The sequence below is a fragment of the Emydura macquarii genome, unplaced genomic scaffold, assembly GCF_026122565.2.
Source record: "Emydura macquarii macquarii isolate MOO-44397 ecotype Brisbane River unplaced genomic scaffold, CSIRO-AGI_Emac_v2 contig_1043, whole genome shotgun sequence".
Classification (NCBI taxonomy): Eukaryota; Metazoa; Chordata; order Testudines; family Chelidae; genus Emydura; species Emydura macquarii.
In genome coordinates, this window is record NW_027131180.1 from 17,779,966 (window position 1) to 17,797,357 (window position 17,392).

Sequence of the window (17,392 nt, forward strand, 5' to 3'; positions counted from 1 at the left end):
AGATAGGAGAGAAGGAACTGAACTGCTATTATTTTTTAAAATAAGCCATTGCTATATCTGAGGAATGTTGCAAGACAGCAAAGAAGAGGGGAGGACAGGAGACATAGTCCAGTCTATTGAAAATGTATAGCTAGCTGTAAGAGAATTAGAAAGGCTTTGAATCTAAAACATGACAAGTGGAGGTTTCTTTTCTCCAGTCTGTGGCCAAAACACTGAATTAGAACTCAGGACAACTGGGCAAGATTCCCAGCTTTGTAGTACAGTTCTTATGTGACTTTAAGCATGTCACATTCGCTATGGGTAAAATTTTCCGAAAGTGAAGGGACTGGATATCCTATGTGCCTCAGTTCTACATCTATAAAAATGGGGATAATACTTCCCCCTACCTCCATTGATGTTATAAAAATAAATTAATTAGTTAATGAGAAATGTCTGGTGCTCAGCACTTTGGATATACCATGCGACTTTCTTAGGGGCCCAATCATGAATTGTGGAGCATAACACTTGGCACCTATTTGGAAAATCTTGGCCATGAATATTTGTGAAGTGCTCAGCTGCTATGGCGCTGAGAGACAGAAAATCTATTTAAAAAAGCAGCTCTGGCAAATAACCTGCAGTTGTGCTGGAACAGAGGTATGTTTAAGAATTGCTCAATGTCAGTATTCCTATAACACTAGGAAGGTCATGGTCACATGAGTTGGTCCATGCAGGTTGACCCTTGCAATCTCATGGAGCTCTGCTGGCCTGCTGAGTAATTTACAGGATCAGGGTCTATGTCTACTTTAAAATAAAATATTAAACTGTTCTCTCGGGGAACCCTTGAAGTCCTTCATGAAACCTGGAAGCAAAAGTTTGGGACATAGGCCAGACTTTGAGAATATTAGATTAGCCTCACTGAAAAGCAGAAGTCTTAAACAAAATACAAAAGTACAGAAATCAGACAAGTAACAAAAAGAATGGTGAGCAATAAAATAAGCACTTGCAACTGATGAGCTGGAAAAAACAGTGAGACTGGAATCCGATGGGTTGGTGGCTGATTTATGGTTTTGGTTCATGCTTGACATTTGTTGACGTGAAGTTTTGACACATAGAATTAGCTGAGAGTCACACTGCAGAAAAAAACCCTCCAAAACCAAACCAATCACCCCCCAAATACAATAAACAAACAAATCAGGGAAGTCAGATTTAAGGCTACACTTAAGATAAACTCAAACATTGAAAAGTAGGAACATTCACAACCTAGGTACCCAGACTAAACTATCCTGCAGCAAGGTTCTGAGAAAATATGAAAATCCTGCTAACTTATGTATCAATTACAAAATTTCAAATTATCAGTGTCCATGAAAAACGTATCTTCTTAGTCATACATTTGCTAGACTTGACAACTCTGGCCTTCTTTACAATCATAAATTCTATAAGAAAAACCTGCTTTACACATTCTTGGTTAGATAAATAGCATATTAAGGCAATTATTCCCCACTCCCCTTTTAAATGCTGAGTCTTGTGTGGAATTGAAGGCACCTAGCACCTCTCAATATAAGGCCCAATGACTCCAAGTATCAAAAATGCAAGTACTATTAGACACAGATCTGACATCAATAGAGATATGAAACTGTTGATACTGGATGCTTAGTGATTATTATATTAGATAATTTTAATACAGTAATATTGCAATAATATTTGCTTTGGGCAGGATTAATTTTTAAAAATGTTTTGTATTAATTATAACTTGGGTACATTGCTTTTGTATATAAACACAACTTTGTTTAATGTACACAATGGTAGAATTAGTGCTATTATTGGGTAATAAAGCATATTGACAATGTTATATATTATTTTTTATAAGGGTATGTAAATTGTGTTAGTGGATTTTAATAAATATATTTTAATTTTGATTTTAATATGGCTTTATGTGTGCAGCTTTATAAATTAATTAATTGAATTTTATTTTATTTTCTTAATTTTTATATTAGGAGTTTAGTAGGTTATAGCATTTTAGTTTTTATATTGAGGCTTAGGGGGACTATTTTGTGTATGTTTATGATGCGAACATTAGATATTGTTATTACATATGCTGTAATTATTTGAGCCTGGGCATTTATTGTGAAATTTAAGATTTTTTATTGATGATTTAAGGCTTATTTTTGGGTAGTGGCATTATTTTAAATTATTTTTTTATTTTATTAGGTAGGATTTATTAAGTTTTTGTTGGATAATATTTTGGCTTAGTTTTTGAGCCCAAAGCTGTGCTTTTATGCAACCTTATGCTTTGGAGGTAACATTTATTATGGTTTTTGTGATGTTTAATAGGCTTAGGCATGCTTTTTTATTGTTTATTTTTAGGGTATGAATGTATTTTTAAGTAATAATAGTTAAAATTGGCTTTGTTGTAAATTGTTTTAGACTGATTTTGATGCCATAACAGTGTGTTGCTTTGTTGGGTTTTTTTTGGTTTAATTTATATTGTGTAAATAAATTAAATTATTTGGGTCAGTTTTTTAGGGAGGAGTATTTATTTTGGTGATATTGTGAGTTGCTTTTTAAAATTACAGAAAGCTATTATTTTAAGCTTTAAAGTTTTTTTTTTTTTTTTAGCTACATGGTATTGGGCAGGGGTATTATTTTGCAATATTTGTTTGAGATTATATTTTTTGTTTATATTAAAATAGCAAGATTATATAATTTTTATATTGTGTGGTTTGATTTTGTACTTTTGTGTGCTGCTGTAGATTTGTGTGATAACTATTTATTAAAAAAATACAAAAGTGGGATTTGTAGATTTTATTAGTAATTTATAATTAGTTATTTATAACATATTTAATTTTTATATTTGCTGTTTAGTGGCTTGCAAAATTATATGGCATGATAGAGGAATTGTACAGTGGTATTTTATAGGGTTTTTTTGCTTATAAATTGTATTGGTTTTGCATTGGGAAGGGCTGGATTTATTGGAGAAAGAGGGCAATTACGCTTAGCACTTTTAATTATTAGGGCATATGGGGCCTGGTTGGAAGCTGTAGGTGGTTGGACTTCTATATTTTTATTTATTAAGGCTATGGTTTATTTAGCCAATTTAAGGCTGGATACACACCCTTTTAAAAACATTTTAGACACTATGTATTTAAGAGGGGTGTGGGCTGTTTGCAAAATAATCGGGGCAGAACCAATAAGGTATTGCCAGTGCCCCAAGGCACATACCAATGCCAACATTTTTTTTTTTACAAGGGGTAAAGGTAGTCTCTGGCCCTTCCAGTACGTGGGAGGCAAATGCCACTGGCTTTTGACCAGAGGGCCCCTCCTGGCTTAAAATAGCTCCTATTCCCTTTGGGGAGTGAGCTAGCTGCCACACGAATGGTTTAGTGTTATCCAGATATACTAGTGCAGGGGTGGAGGTTACCACTTGCTTTAATTCTAATAAGGCTTGATTTTGTTTTGGGCCCCACTTTTAGGGTATTTCCTTCCTTAGTAGCTGGTAGAGTGGCTGTGCCTTTAAGGCAAAATTTTTCATATGGTTGCAGAGGCATCCTGTGAGACTTAAAAAGATCCCAATACAGAGACATCAGTAGGTGCTGGTAGTTTATAAATTAGTTCCGCTCTCTGCTGGTCAGACGTAACTTTTTTTTTGGTCCTAACACTGAACCCAGGTATTGGACCTTTTGTTGGCACAATTGGGCTTTTTAAAAATTAATTTGGAAGCCTCTTTGCTCAATTAGGGAAATTATTTTATTGAGCAAAAGCAGCTGGGCTTTTCGGGTTACAGTCCGAATGAGAACGTTATTCACATAAGAGATAAAATTTATTGCTGTGCTCCTACTTTATAATTTAATAACTTGGGCATGGCAGATCATGAGGGAGTAGTGTAGTCCCTATGGAACATGGGTGAATGTGAATTGACGGTTCCTGTAGGTAAAAGCAAATTTATACCAACAGTCGGGATGCAGGGGAATAGCAAAGAATGCATTTGATAAATTTAATACTGAAAACTATTTAGCTTCCCTACTTATTGCAGCCATCACTTTGATAACTTGGCCACTACAGGAACTGTCTTAGGTGTACATTTATTCAAAGCCCTGTAATTTACTTTGAGTTACCAGGTTTTCCCGTCTGCTTTACGGACTGGCCATATGGGGGAGTTATTTATGCTATTAGTTTTTACTAGCACTTTTTGCTGCAAGAAAGCAGTAATTGATAACAATTTTTCCTTACCTCCTTTGGCTTTTGTACTGCTTCTGGAGTGGTGGATCAGGTCCTACAATAAGAACACGGGCATTCACCCAGCCACAATTCAATTTATTTTTGGCCCATGCTTGTGGGTGTGCTTATGCTATGTTAGCAACATTCATGGGATATTGCTCTAATGCAACTGAGAGTGGCTCTGGTGCTTTAAGAGCTGCCACCCTGTGTGCAGCTGCAACAACTTTAGAAATTTCCAATTTAATTTACAACACCCAATTAGCTAAAACAACAGCCTGCATTTTAAGCATACAATTCATGCCCAAAATAGTTGCCTCTTCAGTACGTGCCAAACCAAAAATCCCTGTCCATGTTTTCTTTACAATGGTGTAAGTAAGGGGACAAGAGAGGGGCATATTTACACTAGAATCTTTAAACCCCTCTAACCTTTGCTGGTGATTTTCCTTTAACTTGACCATTGCAGGAATTAAGCAGTCATTAATTAATGATATAGTTGCACCAGTATCTACAAGCATATGCTGTCCGAACGCCCCCTGTTTAAAATTCACCCAGATAGTGGGTCATTTCCATTTATTTGATATTAAAGGTGCCACATGTATTAGGGGACTCGGGGATGCCCGGCCCCTCCATGCCTCCGAGGGCTTCCTCTCAGGAGGTGGGATCAGCTACTGACCCTCATCAGCATGTTTTTCCAGAGTGTGAGACTTCCTTTTTTTTTTTTTGACAAACTAGGTTAGCCAGCTGCTTATTTGATTTGCCATTAGTTAGAGCTTTAGGGGTATACTGGAGAGCTCAATTCCACAGTATTCAGAGCTGGGAATCAATCCTCCCACAGCCTTGCCTATGGCCACACCCTGTGTTAACTCCCTCAGGGACTAAATCATTTTCCTTTTTCCTTGATTTTGAAAGGTGATTTGAACAGCCACTTTTCCTTCTGTTTGTGCAGCAGCTTTCCCTTTGTGCATACTAGTGAAGGCTTGGCTCACTAGTAAATGAGCTTGCTGAATTTTCTGTAACAGTGCCTCCCGTGTCACAGCTAATAAATTCAGAGCACCCAAAGCAACTTTTACTTGCAGATGTAGCCCTTTTATGAAAACAAGTTGGAAAGTCTGTGTTCATAAGGTTTTGACCTTTTTTTTTTATGCCCCATAGCTTGCCCTAGGATTTTTTTACATTGTAAATAAGCATTAGGGCATTTCTCTAGGGCTTGCTGCTCCAAATGAAAATGCATCTCAATATGCTTGCCAGGATCTACTATCTCAAAGATATCCCTCATAAGGGTACCCCTCTGTGCTCTCTTTCCCCTCTGTATATTTACGGGAAGTACCAAAAAGGTGTCTAACGGGACATATTTCCTTAAGAGCAATGCATAATTACTATAATTTAACTGTAGCACTGTGGTAAGCCATGCAAACCAGGCAACCACCTTGTCAGGGGTAATATTTCTTAAAGCCTTTTTCAGTGCCTGCACTTGCTTAGGTCTTAATAGTTTATTCACTGCAGTGGTAGTGTGAATGTTACATTTCTTCTCTCCCTTTTTAACAGTTGCTGTCGATTTCCACAAGCACAGGCACTGTGGGTGCAGTAGCCTGCGGCGTATCCACCTTGCCCAACTGCTTCCCTATCTGTCTGACGGGATCCTAGGGAAAGGGACATCCCATGCTCTGAGCTGACTCATCTCATACAGCCTCTGCACAACAGAGAGCTGACAGATCAAAGTCCTGCATACCAACACTCTCTGCACCATCACAACCTCCGTCTGCCTGCATAGCAGCAATAATTCCCCGAGCAGCAGTCAATTGCTTTGTACACTGAGTCAACTGCTGCTGACGAACTGCATGGGACAGACCCTCAGTTTCACTAAGGTCTCTCTCTCTCTTTTTTTTTTTTTCCTTCAGGACAGTGCATGTCGCAGTTTGCACATTTTTACATTTCACTTTTCAGATATGAGCTGTTTTCTGACCTTGGCATGCTGTCAGTTGTTCATGCAGCTCCTTGTTTTTTTTGCCTAACTTCCCTAACTCTTTATTAAGGGTTTTAGGTACTAAAATGAGCCCATGTAAAGCAGCCAAGCGTTTTTTCTTACAATCAGGCTTTGTTTTTATGAATTGTTTCCATTGACAGCATCAAGTCTGCATATGCTGTTTTACCCTTAAATGCTTCTTCAGACCATAGGTCCTTTCCCAGGTCATTCACAAAAGCTTCCATATCCAAGAATGGTTCTAGCGAAAGGAGGGCGGGAGTGGCAACCCCATCGACTGCCTGACTCACAACACATTCCTGTAGAGGACATAATGCCCTCCTCCTGAAGCCAAAGACAGATACAGCTTCGCAGAGAACCATGCCAGACAGGTTGCTACCCCGCTGACACACAGTGAGAGAAATCCTAGCACCGTATGCCTCAAAGATTGTCTCACTCACAGCTAATCAAGCCCACCCAGAGCCACCAATTGTTGATACTGGATGCTTAGTGATCAGTGTGAATACCAGTGAGACACGGTATGCCCAATTTGCAGATCAATAAGGTTTAATGTGCAAGGTTTTTTATAGATATATCAGTTGAATATAAAGCCTAACATTAACTACAATATATTATACTCACTAAGCCTGGAGAGCTAAGCAGTTACTCAGAAGGCTGTACACAGGAACGGCTTTTTTCAGGGGCCCCGCCAAGGAGTCAGTGGATCCTCTGGTCCGACCAGCAGCACCTCCCACGGAGTCAGGTATTGATGGAGCGCGCCCCTTTGTTTAAGTGGTAACTTTTATATTTTTTTAGAAACAGCTTTTAATTATTTCTTCATTTATTATATATGCTAATTACTTACATTAGGTTTTTACTTTTGACTACATTTTAATTTTACTATGGTAATTGGGGTTGTTAAAACAACATTTGGTGATAGGAGGGGCAGTGTAAAAATATGCCCCTTTGCATTGAAAAAGAGTACCTCCAGACTTTCAAGGATAACTTGTTGTTCCCATCACCGTTATCTATGTGCAGCTGCAAGCATACATGTTGTGTATTTCATTGTTATGTACCGTGGTATGCAGAAACTGAGACATCTGCAAGGTTACTCTGTAGTCCTATTTATTTTTGCCAACCGGAAGATGTCATACTACAGGAGTCAGAATAGCCAAGCAAGCAACTAAAGCTATGCTAGACCTGTAGGACAGTTGTCAGGCAACTCAAATTGCACTGGGCCTCCAACAAAACCAGTTATAGACAAAGGTCTGTGGAGTACAGCTCACTATTCCTTTTCATTTGCTAGCTGTACAAATACAATGGATGTTCAAAATTTAAGTCTTTAGGTAGAGGAGTTATTGTAATTCTCAGAAATACTTCCTCAAAAATCAGACATCTTGCAAACGCCACTATTAAAAAAAAATAGCAAAGATGGGAAGCTGTAATTGATAAAGGAGCAATAACAAATTAGTTTGGGAACTTTAACTGTGAATTTTCATACTTTCAGATACTGGGGGTTACTATAAATTTAACCTTAACTCTGAACATCCTGGCTTTGAATAGGGTTTCTGCTAAATATAGTGTTCTTGTAGGGATTTTCACTCTTAACCATGTACTCTCACACTTAACAAGCTTTTTGTCTGGAAGTGCTACACACAGTTAATCCACTTATAATGGGGCAAAAATGGTTCTGTTAAGCCAAACCAATCCAATTGTGGATATTTGTACTGGTTAGGACAAAACTTATATAGTCTTAGAGAAAACTTTCAGGAATATACATGGGCATTTCATGAGCTGTACTCTGAAGTAGTGGTAATTTTAGAAGTGCTGGAGATGGTCAAGCACAGGAAAGAACTCTCATCTGACCTGTTACCAAAAACTTGGAAACACGGATGTGTTACAACTAGGCTTCATTGAATGGTAGAGGGCAACAATCAGCTGAAGTAAATAGTTATATGCGCCAAAGACTGGGTATATTGAAAATACTGTTCCATTTTAGAATGAAAAAAAATATCTTGTTTGATCAAATAATCCTGGTATCCACTGACTAGCAACATATTTTGTACAAATACGTAAAAGATGACACCTGGCAGCTTCGAAATAATGGATTTTAAAAAATAGAATGCTGATTCTTCAAGAAAAAAGATCAGACCATCATTATTACATAAACTTGTTTATGTATATGGATATTTTTTTAAAAGGAAAACTTTTAAAGAGAATTCAATAAATTCACAGCGATCAGTTGTGAAAACAGGTCTCAAAAAGCACATCGGAAAGATGATACAGGAGTGCCATCTTGTGAGGGACAATGTAATAAGCAGAGCAAATTGAATATTTCTAGATCTCTAATGTATGACACCAAAAGAAAATAGACACCATAAAAGATGTAGCATTAAAAATAACAGTACCATGAAGTGTGTGTCCCTTTTTTATCTTATAGCTGGAGATTAGCATTAGAAAGCATTAGAGATAGCGATAGCTAAAATAGCCAAAGTGTTATTAATCTGACTGTTTTCAGTCTGTCTTTCCAAATGATCCAAAAGTTTCACTTACTGGGTTAAAATTTTTCATGCCTGATCTCTGTCCAGTAGTGAATAATTTTGATGGAAAGATGAAGCAAGACTAGTTCATTTCTGAGTAGGAGTGTGAAAATCTCCCTCACCTAAAGCATTCAGCCCGTTGCAGGTTTTAACTTTCAATCTCTTATAGATAAGTTCTGCTCAAATTTACAGCTGAAGCTATGTTGCGGATCTTACATTTGGTCAAAAGTATCCTGAATTTCATTGCACTGGAAACAATTTGTTTGGATACTGAACACTAGTGTGACCAGGAAGCAAAATACAACCTGATTTAAAAGACACACTGAACAGGTTAGAATAGTTATCCTTTATTTAAACAAGCAGAAATTTTAATGTTTACATAGTGTACATCAGAGAACAGTGGAACTTGAAAGATACAAAAATACCAACCTTTAGAAAATTCAGTAACAATGTTTAGCAGTAATTGGGAACAACATTGTACAGCAGCTGAAGTCTGGCTTTACAAATGTAGCATCCCCCTTTCTCAAGATTTTGACCCCATCTTTTGACTCTGAACCATTAAAAATAAAATTGAGTTCTCAGGTGGAGAAATTTCTCCAATAAATTGAATTATTTCCTTAAGTAAAATTTCCATCCAGTATATCATGTGGCACTAAATATATACAGTGTTAGAGTTTTCGAAGTTTATACATGGCTCTCTCTTAAGTAGCAAGACAACTTAAAACATGATTTGCTCATTTATGTTTTCCCTTCCAGATGAGACACATTTCAGAACTCAAATTCTTATTATTACTCACACTCACTCTCTTTTGGCCAGTAATACACTCTTCAGGTGAGGCATTAGGGTAACATGTCTTGGTGCTGACCAGGAATTGTCAAAATTGTTTTTAAATTAAATTCAATTAGAGTCATTTTCCACTCTCATGACTTCTTTTGGCATGGTACCAAGGACCATATCACTGTTGCAGGCTCAGCTCCAATAATAAAAAAAAAACTAACTCTTAATCCACCATTGACTGCACAGGAAAAAACATAGACTTATTGCAGAATCCTTAGGGCTCAGAGAATTGCCATTTAGGGCTCCATCTAGTTTCCTAAGACAAGGGTATTTCCATATTCTGCTTGCCCATGACATTTGGGACCAATCCAACCCATTAAAATCAGTAGGAATCTTTCCATTGACTTGAACGAGGGTTGGATCAGATGCTTTGCCAAGCTGTACCACCTCCCTTTTTCCTTCCCCCACTCTTGTGAAATCAGAGAGGACCACATTATTCAACAAGAGAAGTAGGGGGCTCCTGAGGTGGCAAGAAGAGCCTAGGGGAAGTAGCATGTCCAGTTATGATTGTGTGATAGCATTAGGACCAAAGACATGAGGCCTTTTACACTCAGACCCCAAAGGCAATCTGCTTAAGGGTTGGTCCTGACTTGCTGACTCTTCTTGCAATTATTCCCTGATGTCACCTCCTTTAGAATTTATTCCTCCTGTCCCATGCCCCACCCCAGACATTTCCCAAGCGGTGAGAGAGGAGATATACATGTAGATAATATTTTGGCACTAAAGTTAAGAAACATTATTTTTAGTTATTCTTATTTATTAGTCAGACCACGGCCATAATTTAATTTGTTGGTCATCTGTTCAGTTCTATTCTAAAAGAGAAAGAATAAGTTGTGTCAGAAGTTTATCTTACTATTTTGCTCATAACTTACAAACTGGAGTCAAGTATACAGTTATATTGTGATGACAATGATCACTAAATTTTAAATAAGACATTCAGCATTTAATTGAAGGCTATTTTCATTTGGAAAGTTAGAGTTACTTTTTATATTTAACCTTTTGTTGGCTGGAAAGCTATCCTGTCTGGAATTTTTTTTTTTGGTCAGAATATAAACTCTTTAAACAGCCTATCATCTGAGACCCAACCCAGCTGAATGAACAATGAAAAGAAAAAAAAATTAAAATATTTGTGAAGCTATGCAAGTAGTAACTAATGTAGACCTTTAAAAAAAAAATAACCTAGTTTCATTTGCCTGAAAAACAAGGTTATCTGCAATCATTACATAATGGAATAATTACTTAGTTGATGCTTTGAGATTCCAGTTAGGAATTGTTACACTTGTTCTTCACCAGAGTGGATGCATAATTCTCAACAACATGAATAGGCACTTTAGGATAGTCTTATTTTCAAAAACATACCTACAAATGAATTCTCACAAAAGATGCCAGATCGTGAACTAAGATCTAAGTATCCACAGCAGAGATACAGCAAGAGCAGCAGCAATGCAAGCTTTTCTATTCTGCTCTGGCAATGTGCCTCAGCCATTATCCATCTTTTAGTAGGGACAGAGTACAGTCACTTCTCATACTATTTTACAAAACTAATCCATTTCAACTAATCCTTAGCTTCTCTGCCTGTTAGCGCCAGTTGCAACAGAGGTTTTTTCAATATGGCTCCTTCTCCTCTATAAGCCGAGCTAAAACCATTGATTAATTTCAGATAGATGACATAAATCACTGAAGATCCATTAGGCAGGAGTAAAACTTGGGACCATTACCAGCCAAGCCTAGATTTGAAGCAAGCACTTCCAGGTAAGACACTCTGAACAACTCAAGAGATGGGTAACAGGATACAACCTTCCTCCCAACTGGCTTAGCACATCAACCAGCAGCAACAATTTAAATGGTAATAAAACCAGTGTTTGTAACAGTCAGGAAGTAGAGACTGACATAGCTTGAACCTATATGAGCCATATACTAGGCTACAATAAATTGTAATATTTTGGTAAATTGTACCTGAAAATCATTTAAAGAATGCCAATTTTGTACATTTTAAACTGTTTTTAGAATAGAAACAAATCAAATGATTACAATTCAGGGCAGCTTGCTTTTCCTTTTTACATATAATTTCATTTACTTTCATATCACTTCCACAAGTTACCCTTCCAAGTTCTTCATGCTGTCATATTTGATGTCAGAATTGAAAGAGTAGTCCTGGAACCATTAAAGAAGTAAAAAAATCACTTCTATGGCACAATCATTCTGGATTACCTCAGAGCCACAGAATCTAATCTCTTGTATTTAGCAAATCGTACGTAAAGATGCTATGTGAGTGGGATAATTGTCCAGGGATATCCATACACAGACAATACAAACTATCTACTACCAAAATGATCTACCCCGCAATCAATACCAAGAAAGACTTCCAGTTTTATGAGATAACACTTTAGGATTCTATACAATTACTTGCTTTAAGCTAATAAAATCAGACTATTGTTTAGAGGTTAATGTTTCTTCCTTAAAAATACTCAGAATTAAGAATATCTGTATGGAGTCTGCAATTAACCTGCATAAGGACAAAGTTCAGAACTAGAATGTTAATGACTGATATATCAGTGTGATGTAAGCAAGTTTAATATAGCAGAAGGATACTAAGTGTAGGTTGTTTAATTAATAGTAATATTCAGCTCAACTTTTCATTACAATATATGGAAAAAATGCTTGCAAAGTCATATTTATCTGTTCTCTTCACTGCCTGAGCTGAGCAAGGTAGCCCAAAATAAAATTCCTTAAAATGAACACAGAGCAACAGAACAGTGAAGACAAAATTGTTGTTTTCCCTTGCTTCACCTTGAATTCCAGCATGAAATGAAATCAATCACACATCTATTTCATTAGGAATCAGCTACATTTTATTAATGACTAAAGAAGCTGTATGCAATGACCTATGATTTTCCCACATTTGCCTGGTAAATACTGTAATGTTAAAATTGGAAATGCATTGCATCTGAAGCTACTATGGTTACATTAGCATTGGGGAATATTTGTCTATTACTTCATCACTTAGGGTATATTTGTTTATTGTTTTAAAAGTGACAAATTGTTTGGGAAATCAATATCTATTTTTCCCTATAACCTTGTTTTTGAAGGCCTGGTTTAATCTATGAATATCCCTGAAATAAATTAACAGGTTTATCAAATACCTTATAGCACTATTTCTGAATTGAAAAAAAAATCCTCCCAAATAAGAAACACTTCATAGGATTTTAGGCTATCATTGAGCTTCATCTTTCATAGAAAAATGCTCAAGTGCATTATTTTTCTTAATGTGCTGCTGGCTAACAATTGAACCCTATAAGAGTTCCCATTGCTCTTCCTGTTGCCAGAGCAACAAAGCAATACCCACCTGAATATCTGTCACTGTAAGTATCAATTTACTAGCTGAGATGAAGTTTGTGCTGCCAGCGGATGTAACTAACTGAATTTTTACTGTAAGCCAAATTTTTAGTGGCAAGGGATGCCATGAAAACTCACACTGTATTACCATCTATTTAATTTCTGTTACTGGATTATTGCTTATATAATTCAAGTATTTCTATTAAAATGTCTTGATTGATGATATTTAACATGAAACAATAAACTGAAGGAGATCTATATGAAATACAGTGCATTAAAATACTTTACTGAACTACTATGGAGAAATCTAACTTGTCGATACAAAGTATAGCAAGAATTTTGTTCAGTTATGTGCTTCCTAAGATCCTTCTCAGTAATCAGAAAGCTAAAGTGAAAATATGTTAAGGGTATGCGGTCTCTCCACCCCACATACATCAAAAGCAATAAAGATGGTCTCTTCTCCCCTGCACTGTTAGTCCAGATTCTGTACAAAAAGTCAGAAATTATTTTAATTTAAAATAAAGTACGAAAAGAGTATTAGATATATTCTTGTAACAGAAAACAAAAAGGCATTAAATTTCAATCACATTCCTATGTGCCAAACCAAATCCAGGTGGACTAAATGGTGCTGGATTGAAGAATTAGAAACTCCATTCTTTCCAAAGCAGAAACTTTGGGGGAAAACTTAAAAAGGAACTTTCTTTTATGTTTAAACTCAATGCTCCTGATGAAAATTTGTTTCAACATTATGAACCTTCAATTATAAAGAAGTGCAGGGCCTGATTTTCAAAAAAGTGCTGAGCACCCACCATGCCAGTTGAAATCAATAGGAGCTGTGGGAGCTCAGCACTTTGGAGAGTCAGGTGCATGACATTTTTTTTCTCCTTTTGTGCGAAGAAAAAAACCCTAAGCTTAATCTAAAAAGTACACTCTGGAACAAAAATGCCATGATATGTGAAAGAAACTCAGTCACCCAGCTCACATGAGGAAACAAAGATACAGCTATCTTAGCATGATTTTAGTCATCTTCATATTAGAACTGACAAAATAAAAATAGTCTTTTGTTTTCAACAATATAAAAAGAGAAGTTGGGTGGATTTAGAATGATAAATATCATAGGGATAAAAATCCATGAAAATAAGCCTAATTGTAACACTTTTTTATCATTCGCGCTATGCAAAATTTTTTTTACATTTCTTAGTATAGTTTTTGATAAAGGCTGGGAGGGGTGGGGAGGAAGGGAGGAAACAAAACGCAGAAATTTCCAACTCCTAGTTCCAAGAAAAGCATTTTCAGATGTAAGAACAAACTCCAGCTATTTTCCTCAGCTAACCCGGTAATCTGAAAGTATAATAAAACCCCTTAAGAGGCACATTTAGTCAGGACACAAAATGTAAGTGTTTAAAAAGTGTAATTATAACAATTTCTGAGTCTAGCATTGTTCCTCCTCCTGCCCCCATTGACTGTGCAAGAACTTTAGGAAGGAAACCAAGGTTGAGCTCCTTCAGCTCTGGCTTACTAGTTATAAGAAAATACTTATCAATATTTAAAGAAAGGGCCACATTCTGATCTCTGTTAAACTCCAGATTTATACTTGTACAATTGAGATAATCTGGCCCAAAGTGTTTTTTTTATTTTTAATATTCTTTTTTAGGATTATTGGACTAGTAGTTTTCAGTCTCTTACACAGGGTTCCCACCACTCAGTGTCAATATATTTTTCACCAAGGAGGACATGCCAGAGCTAAGCTGACATACCTTAACATGTTTAAGTGAAAAACTGTTTTATGAAAGGAAGGTTAAGCAATAACTATTTGGGAGTCAAGGAGCTGCATTTTGTGGTAAGGGATTTCTTGTGGTTTAAGAGCAGTTCTATGTGCACCACACTTACCAACAGTAAGTATCCTTATAAGTTAACAGAGGTAGTTTTGTTTTACACTAAGGCTGAGTAGTTTTGGTTTCCCATTTTTCCTCTTCAATCTATTTAGGATGGACGACCTATGAAGACAGACCCACTCAAATGACAGCAGAAGTTTAATTTCTTGGAAAATAAAATCAATTTCTTCTTGATCAGACTCGCTGCCATCTGTTGTGCAACACTCACCTTTCCCCCCTTCCTCGCACTAGGAGGAGTGCTGTTTCAAAATGAATTGATGTAAACAGAAAATAGTATTTCTTTAATGTGATTAATAAGAAAAATCAATAAAACTTATGATCTTTTTTCTTTTTCTACATTCAAGGCTTAATTAATGTTAGAAACTTGACAGTTCTTTTCTTCTTGTGAAGAAGAGACGAGCAACTTCGTTCATCTGTTGGAAGAACGTCACAATGTTTGGGGGGGGAGGGTGGGGAAAGCACTACTGAGATCTTAAAGGTTCAGCTGTGCTATTGGGGAGCAGAACCAATAAGGTAGCACCTGAGAGTGGTTATAATGTTTTGGTTCAGAATCAGTATTAGAAAATAAAGCTTAAAAGTTATGGTGCAATATGCCTGGAGAGTATCCAGCAATAGAACAGTGATTTGTGACTAATGTATAAGGAATAAGGCCTTGGCTTCCTTTCCATGGTTGGAAGCTTTATCCTTAATTGTGTTAAGAGAATCCAAGGTTCCTTAACTTTGATCAAGTTCCTCATTTCCATCGATGATGCACTAAGGATGACTCATCATTGACTACATCATTGTCAGTGTAGTGATGCTGACAGCGAGGTGGAAGAAGCAGTAAGATGATCAAGACAAGGAGGATGATGCCACACAAGCTCATGAGAGCATAGGAGACAATCCACAACATTGGTTCATGGAAGGACATTGTGGAGACACAGTTGCTTGCTATATCTGCTGTTGTAAAAGGGCCTTCAATCTCAGATACCGGAGAGCCACCAACCTCTGAGAAATTACAAAAAGAAGAAATATTATCTAAAAGCAGTCAACACCAGAGGAAGGGAAGAGATTACTTTTCTTAGCAAGATTTAAAAAAACCTACAATAGCACAGTCAAATAGTTCTGTACTTTTAGATATTTGGAATAACTGCAGTAGCTCTCTGTTCTTCACACAGTTTTTGGATAAGAGTTATGCTGTATATACATTTTTTAAAAAGACAAGGAACAGCTGTGGAAAAAACCCTAATACATATTAACCTGATTTCAACACTGCATGCTAAAAACCTGTGCTTTTCTATCCTTTCTTACTAGTTCTACATGACAAAGAATAGAAAACCCACCACCACCCGCCCGCAAAGAATATGTTGAAAAGAAAAAGGGAAAAGTAAAAGTAAAATTCAAAACATTATAAATGAAAGGGAAAAGATACAGATTGTTTTCATCCCCTGTTTTCATCCCCTCTCACAAGTACAAGGAAAAATTCCCACACTAAGGATTTATATAATTGGGTTCTAAACATAAGGTGCCTAGATACTACAGTAACAAGGAAGGAGTCCATACAAGTGCATAGATATATAAGGCCCACTCCAGGTCCAATATCAGTGAGAAATAGAATGGCCCCATAGATGAAACTTAACAAGAAACATCAAAATTTCAGTTACTACTGAAATCCCATCACACACCCCATTGTGCTCTGTGGGGGGTGAGGTATGTTCACCCAGTAGGTAACATTTTTTAAAAAGCACACTTGGTGTGCTCTGGCCAATACCGGCTTCATTAGAGACAGTCTAGAATGCATCATAAGTTTTTGCTGACAGCTTCTTTGCATCTGAAAACCATGCCCCAAAAAGATTTTTACTTTTAACAAAAAAGTCTTTGAAAGCCGTGGAACAGGCAGAAAAACCTTCAGAAGTCTGAGCAAGTCTGCCCATAATTTGGGGCTCTGTTGGCCAACTCCATGCAATTGTTATTTTCTCTAGTATCTGCAAAGTCCCAGAATGTATGCATCCACAGAAAACCCAGAATTGGCCTAAAGACATTGTGGACCTTAAAGAGTTGATTTTTTTAAATGAAAGCTTGAATTGAATTGTGTGGAATGCTGTCACACCATCCTCCCCAGACCTGGCAAGTGGGACATATTGTACATTTCTGCAGAAATGTACAACAACAGGTTTCCCTTGAAAAGCACTTTCACAACTCTAACACATGCCAATTTAAAGTATTATTTACTTTTGAATTCTGCTTGAATGGGTGCAGATTTACAACAAACAAGAAGATACAAAGGCCAAAGAGTACAAAATGATTTGCATTTCCAATAATGGCCTCAGTGCTGTCGGAAGGCTGCATTGTCAGCTTTACAAGTGCCAGGAGGAGACAACACCACACTCTTATGCTGCGGTATTGCACTATCAGAATGATTCTCAATGATTCCAAATAGTCTGAGTTCTTTAGGGAAAAAAGTTATCCTGAACCACTGTATCACCTAGTCATTTCATTGTTGGTTGGCTGATTCATTTGTAGGTGTCACAGGGGAGGTGATCTTGAGGACGGATTTATGAATTAATTGAAGGGAAGGTGTTCCATGCATAAGGGGCAGCAGAGAGGAACGCACAGAGATGTTTACAAGATGCTGATGAAGTGCAGGAAC

The 17,392-nt window shown here is 36.9% G+C and overlaps 1 protein-coding gene across 1 annotated transcript in view; it reads right to left on the reverse strand.

Moving 5' to 3' along the window:
- Positions 1 to 9,025: 9,025 nt before the first annotated feature.
- Positions 9,026 to 17,392, reverse strand: part of BACE2 (beta-secretase 2) — a 68,268-nt gene continuing 59,901 nt past the window's right edge. The window contains exon 9 of the mRNA XM_067545224.1: positions 9,026 to 15,750. Coding sequence (XP_067401325.1) covers positions 15,497 to 15,750 — 254 coding nt within the window. The 3' untranslated portion in view covers positions 9,026 to 15,496. The remainder of the gene's footprint in view (positions 15,751 to 17,392) is intronic.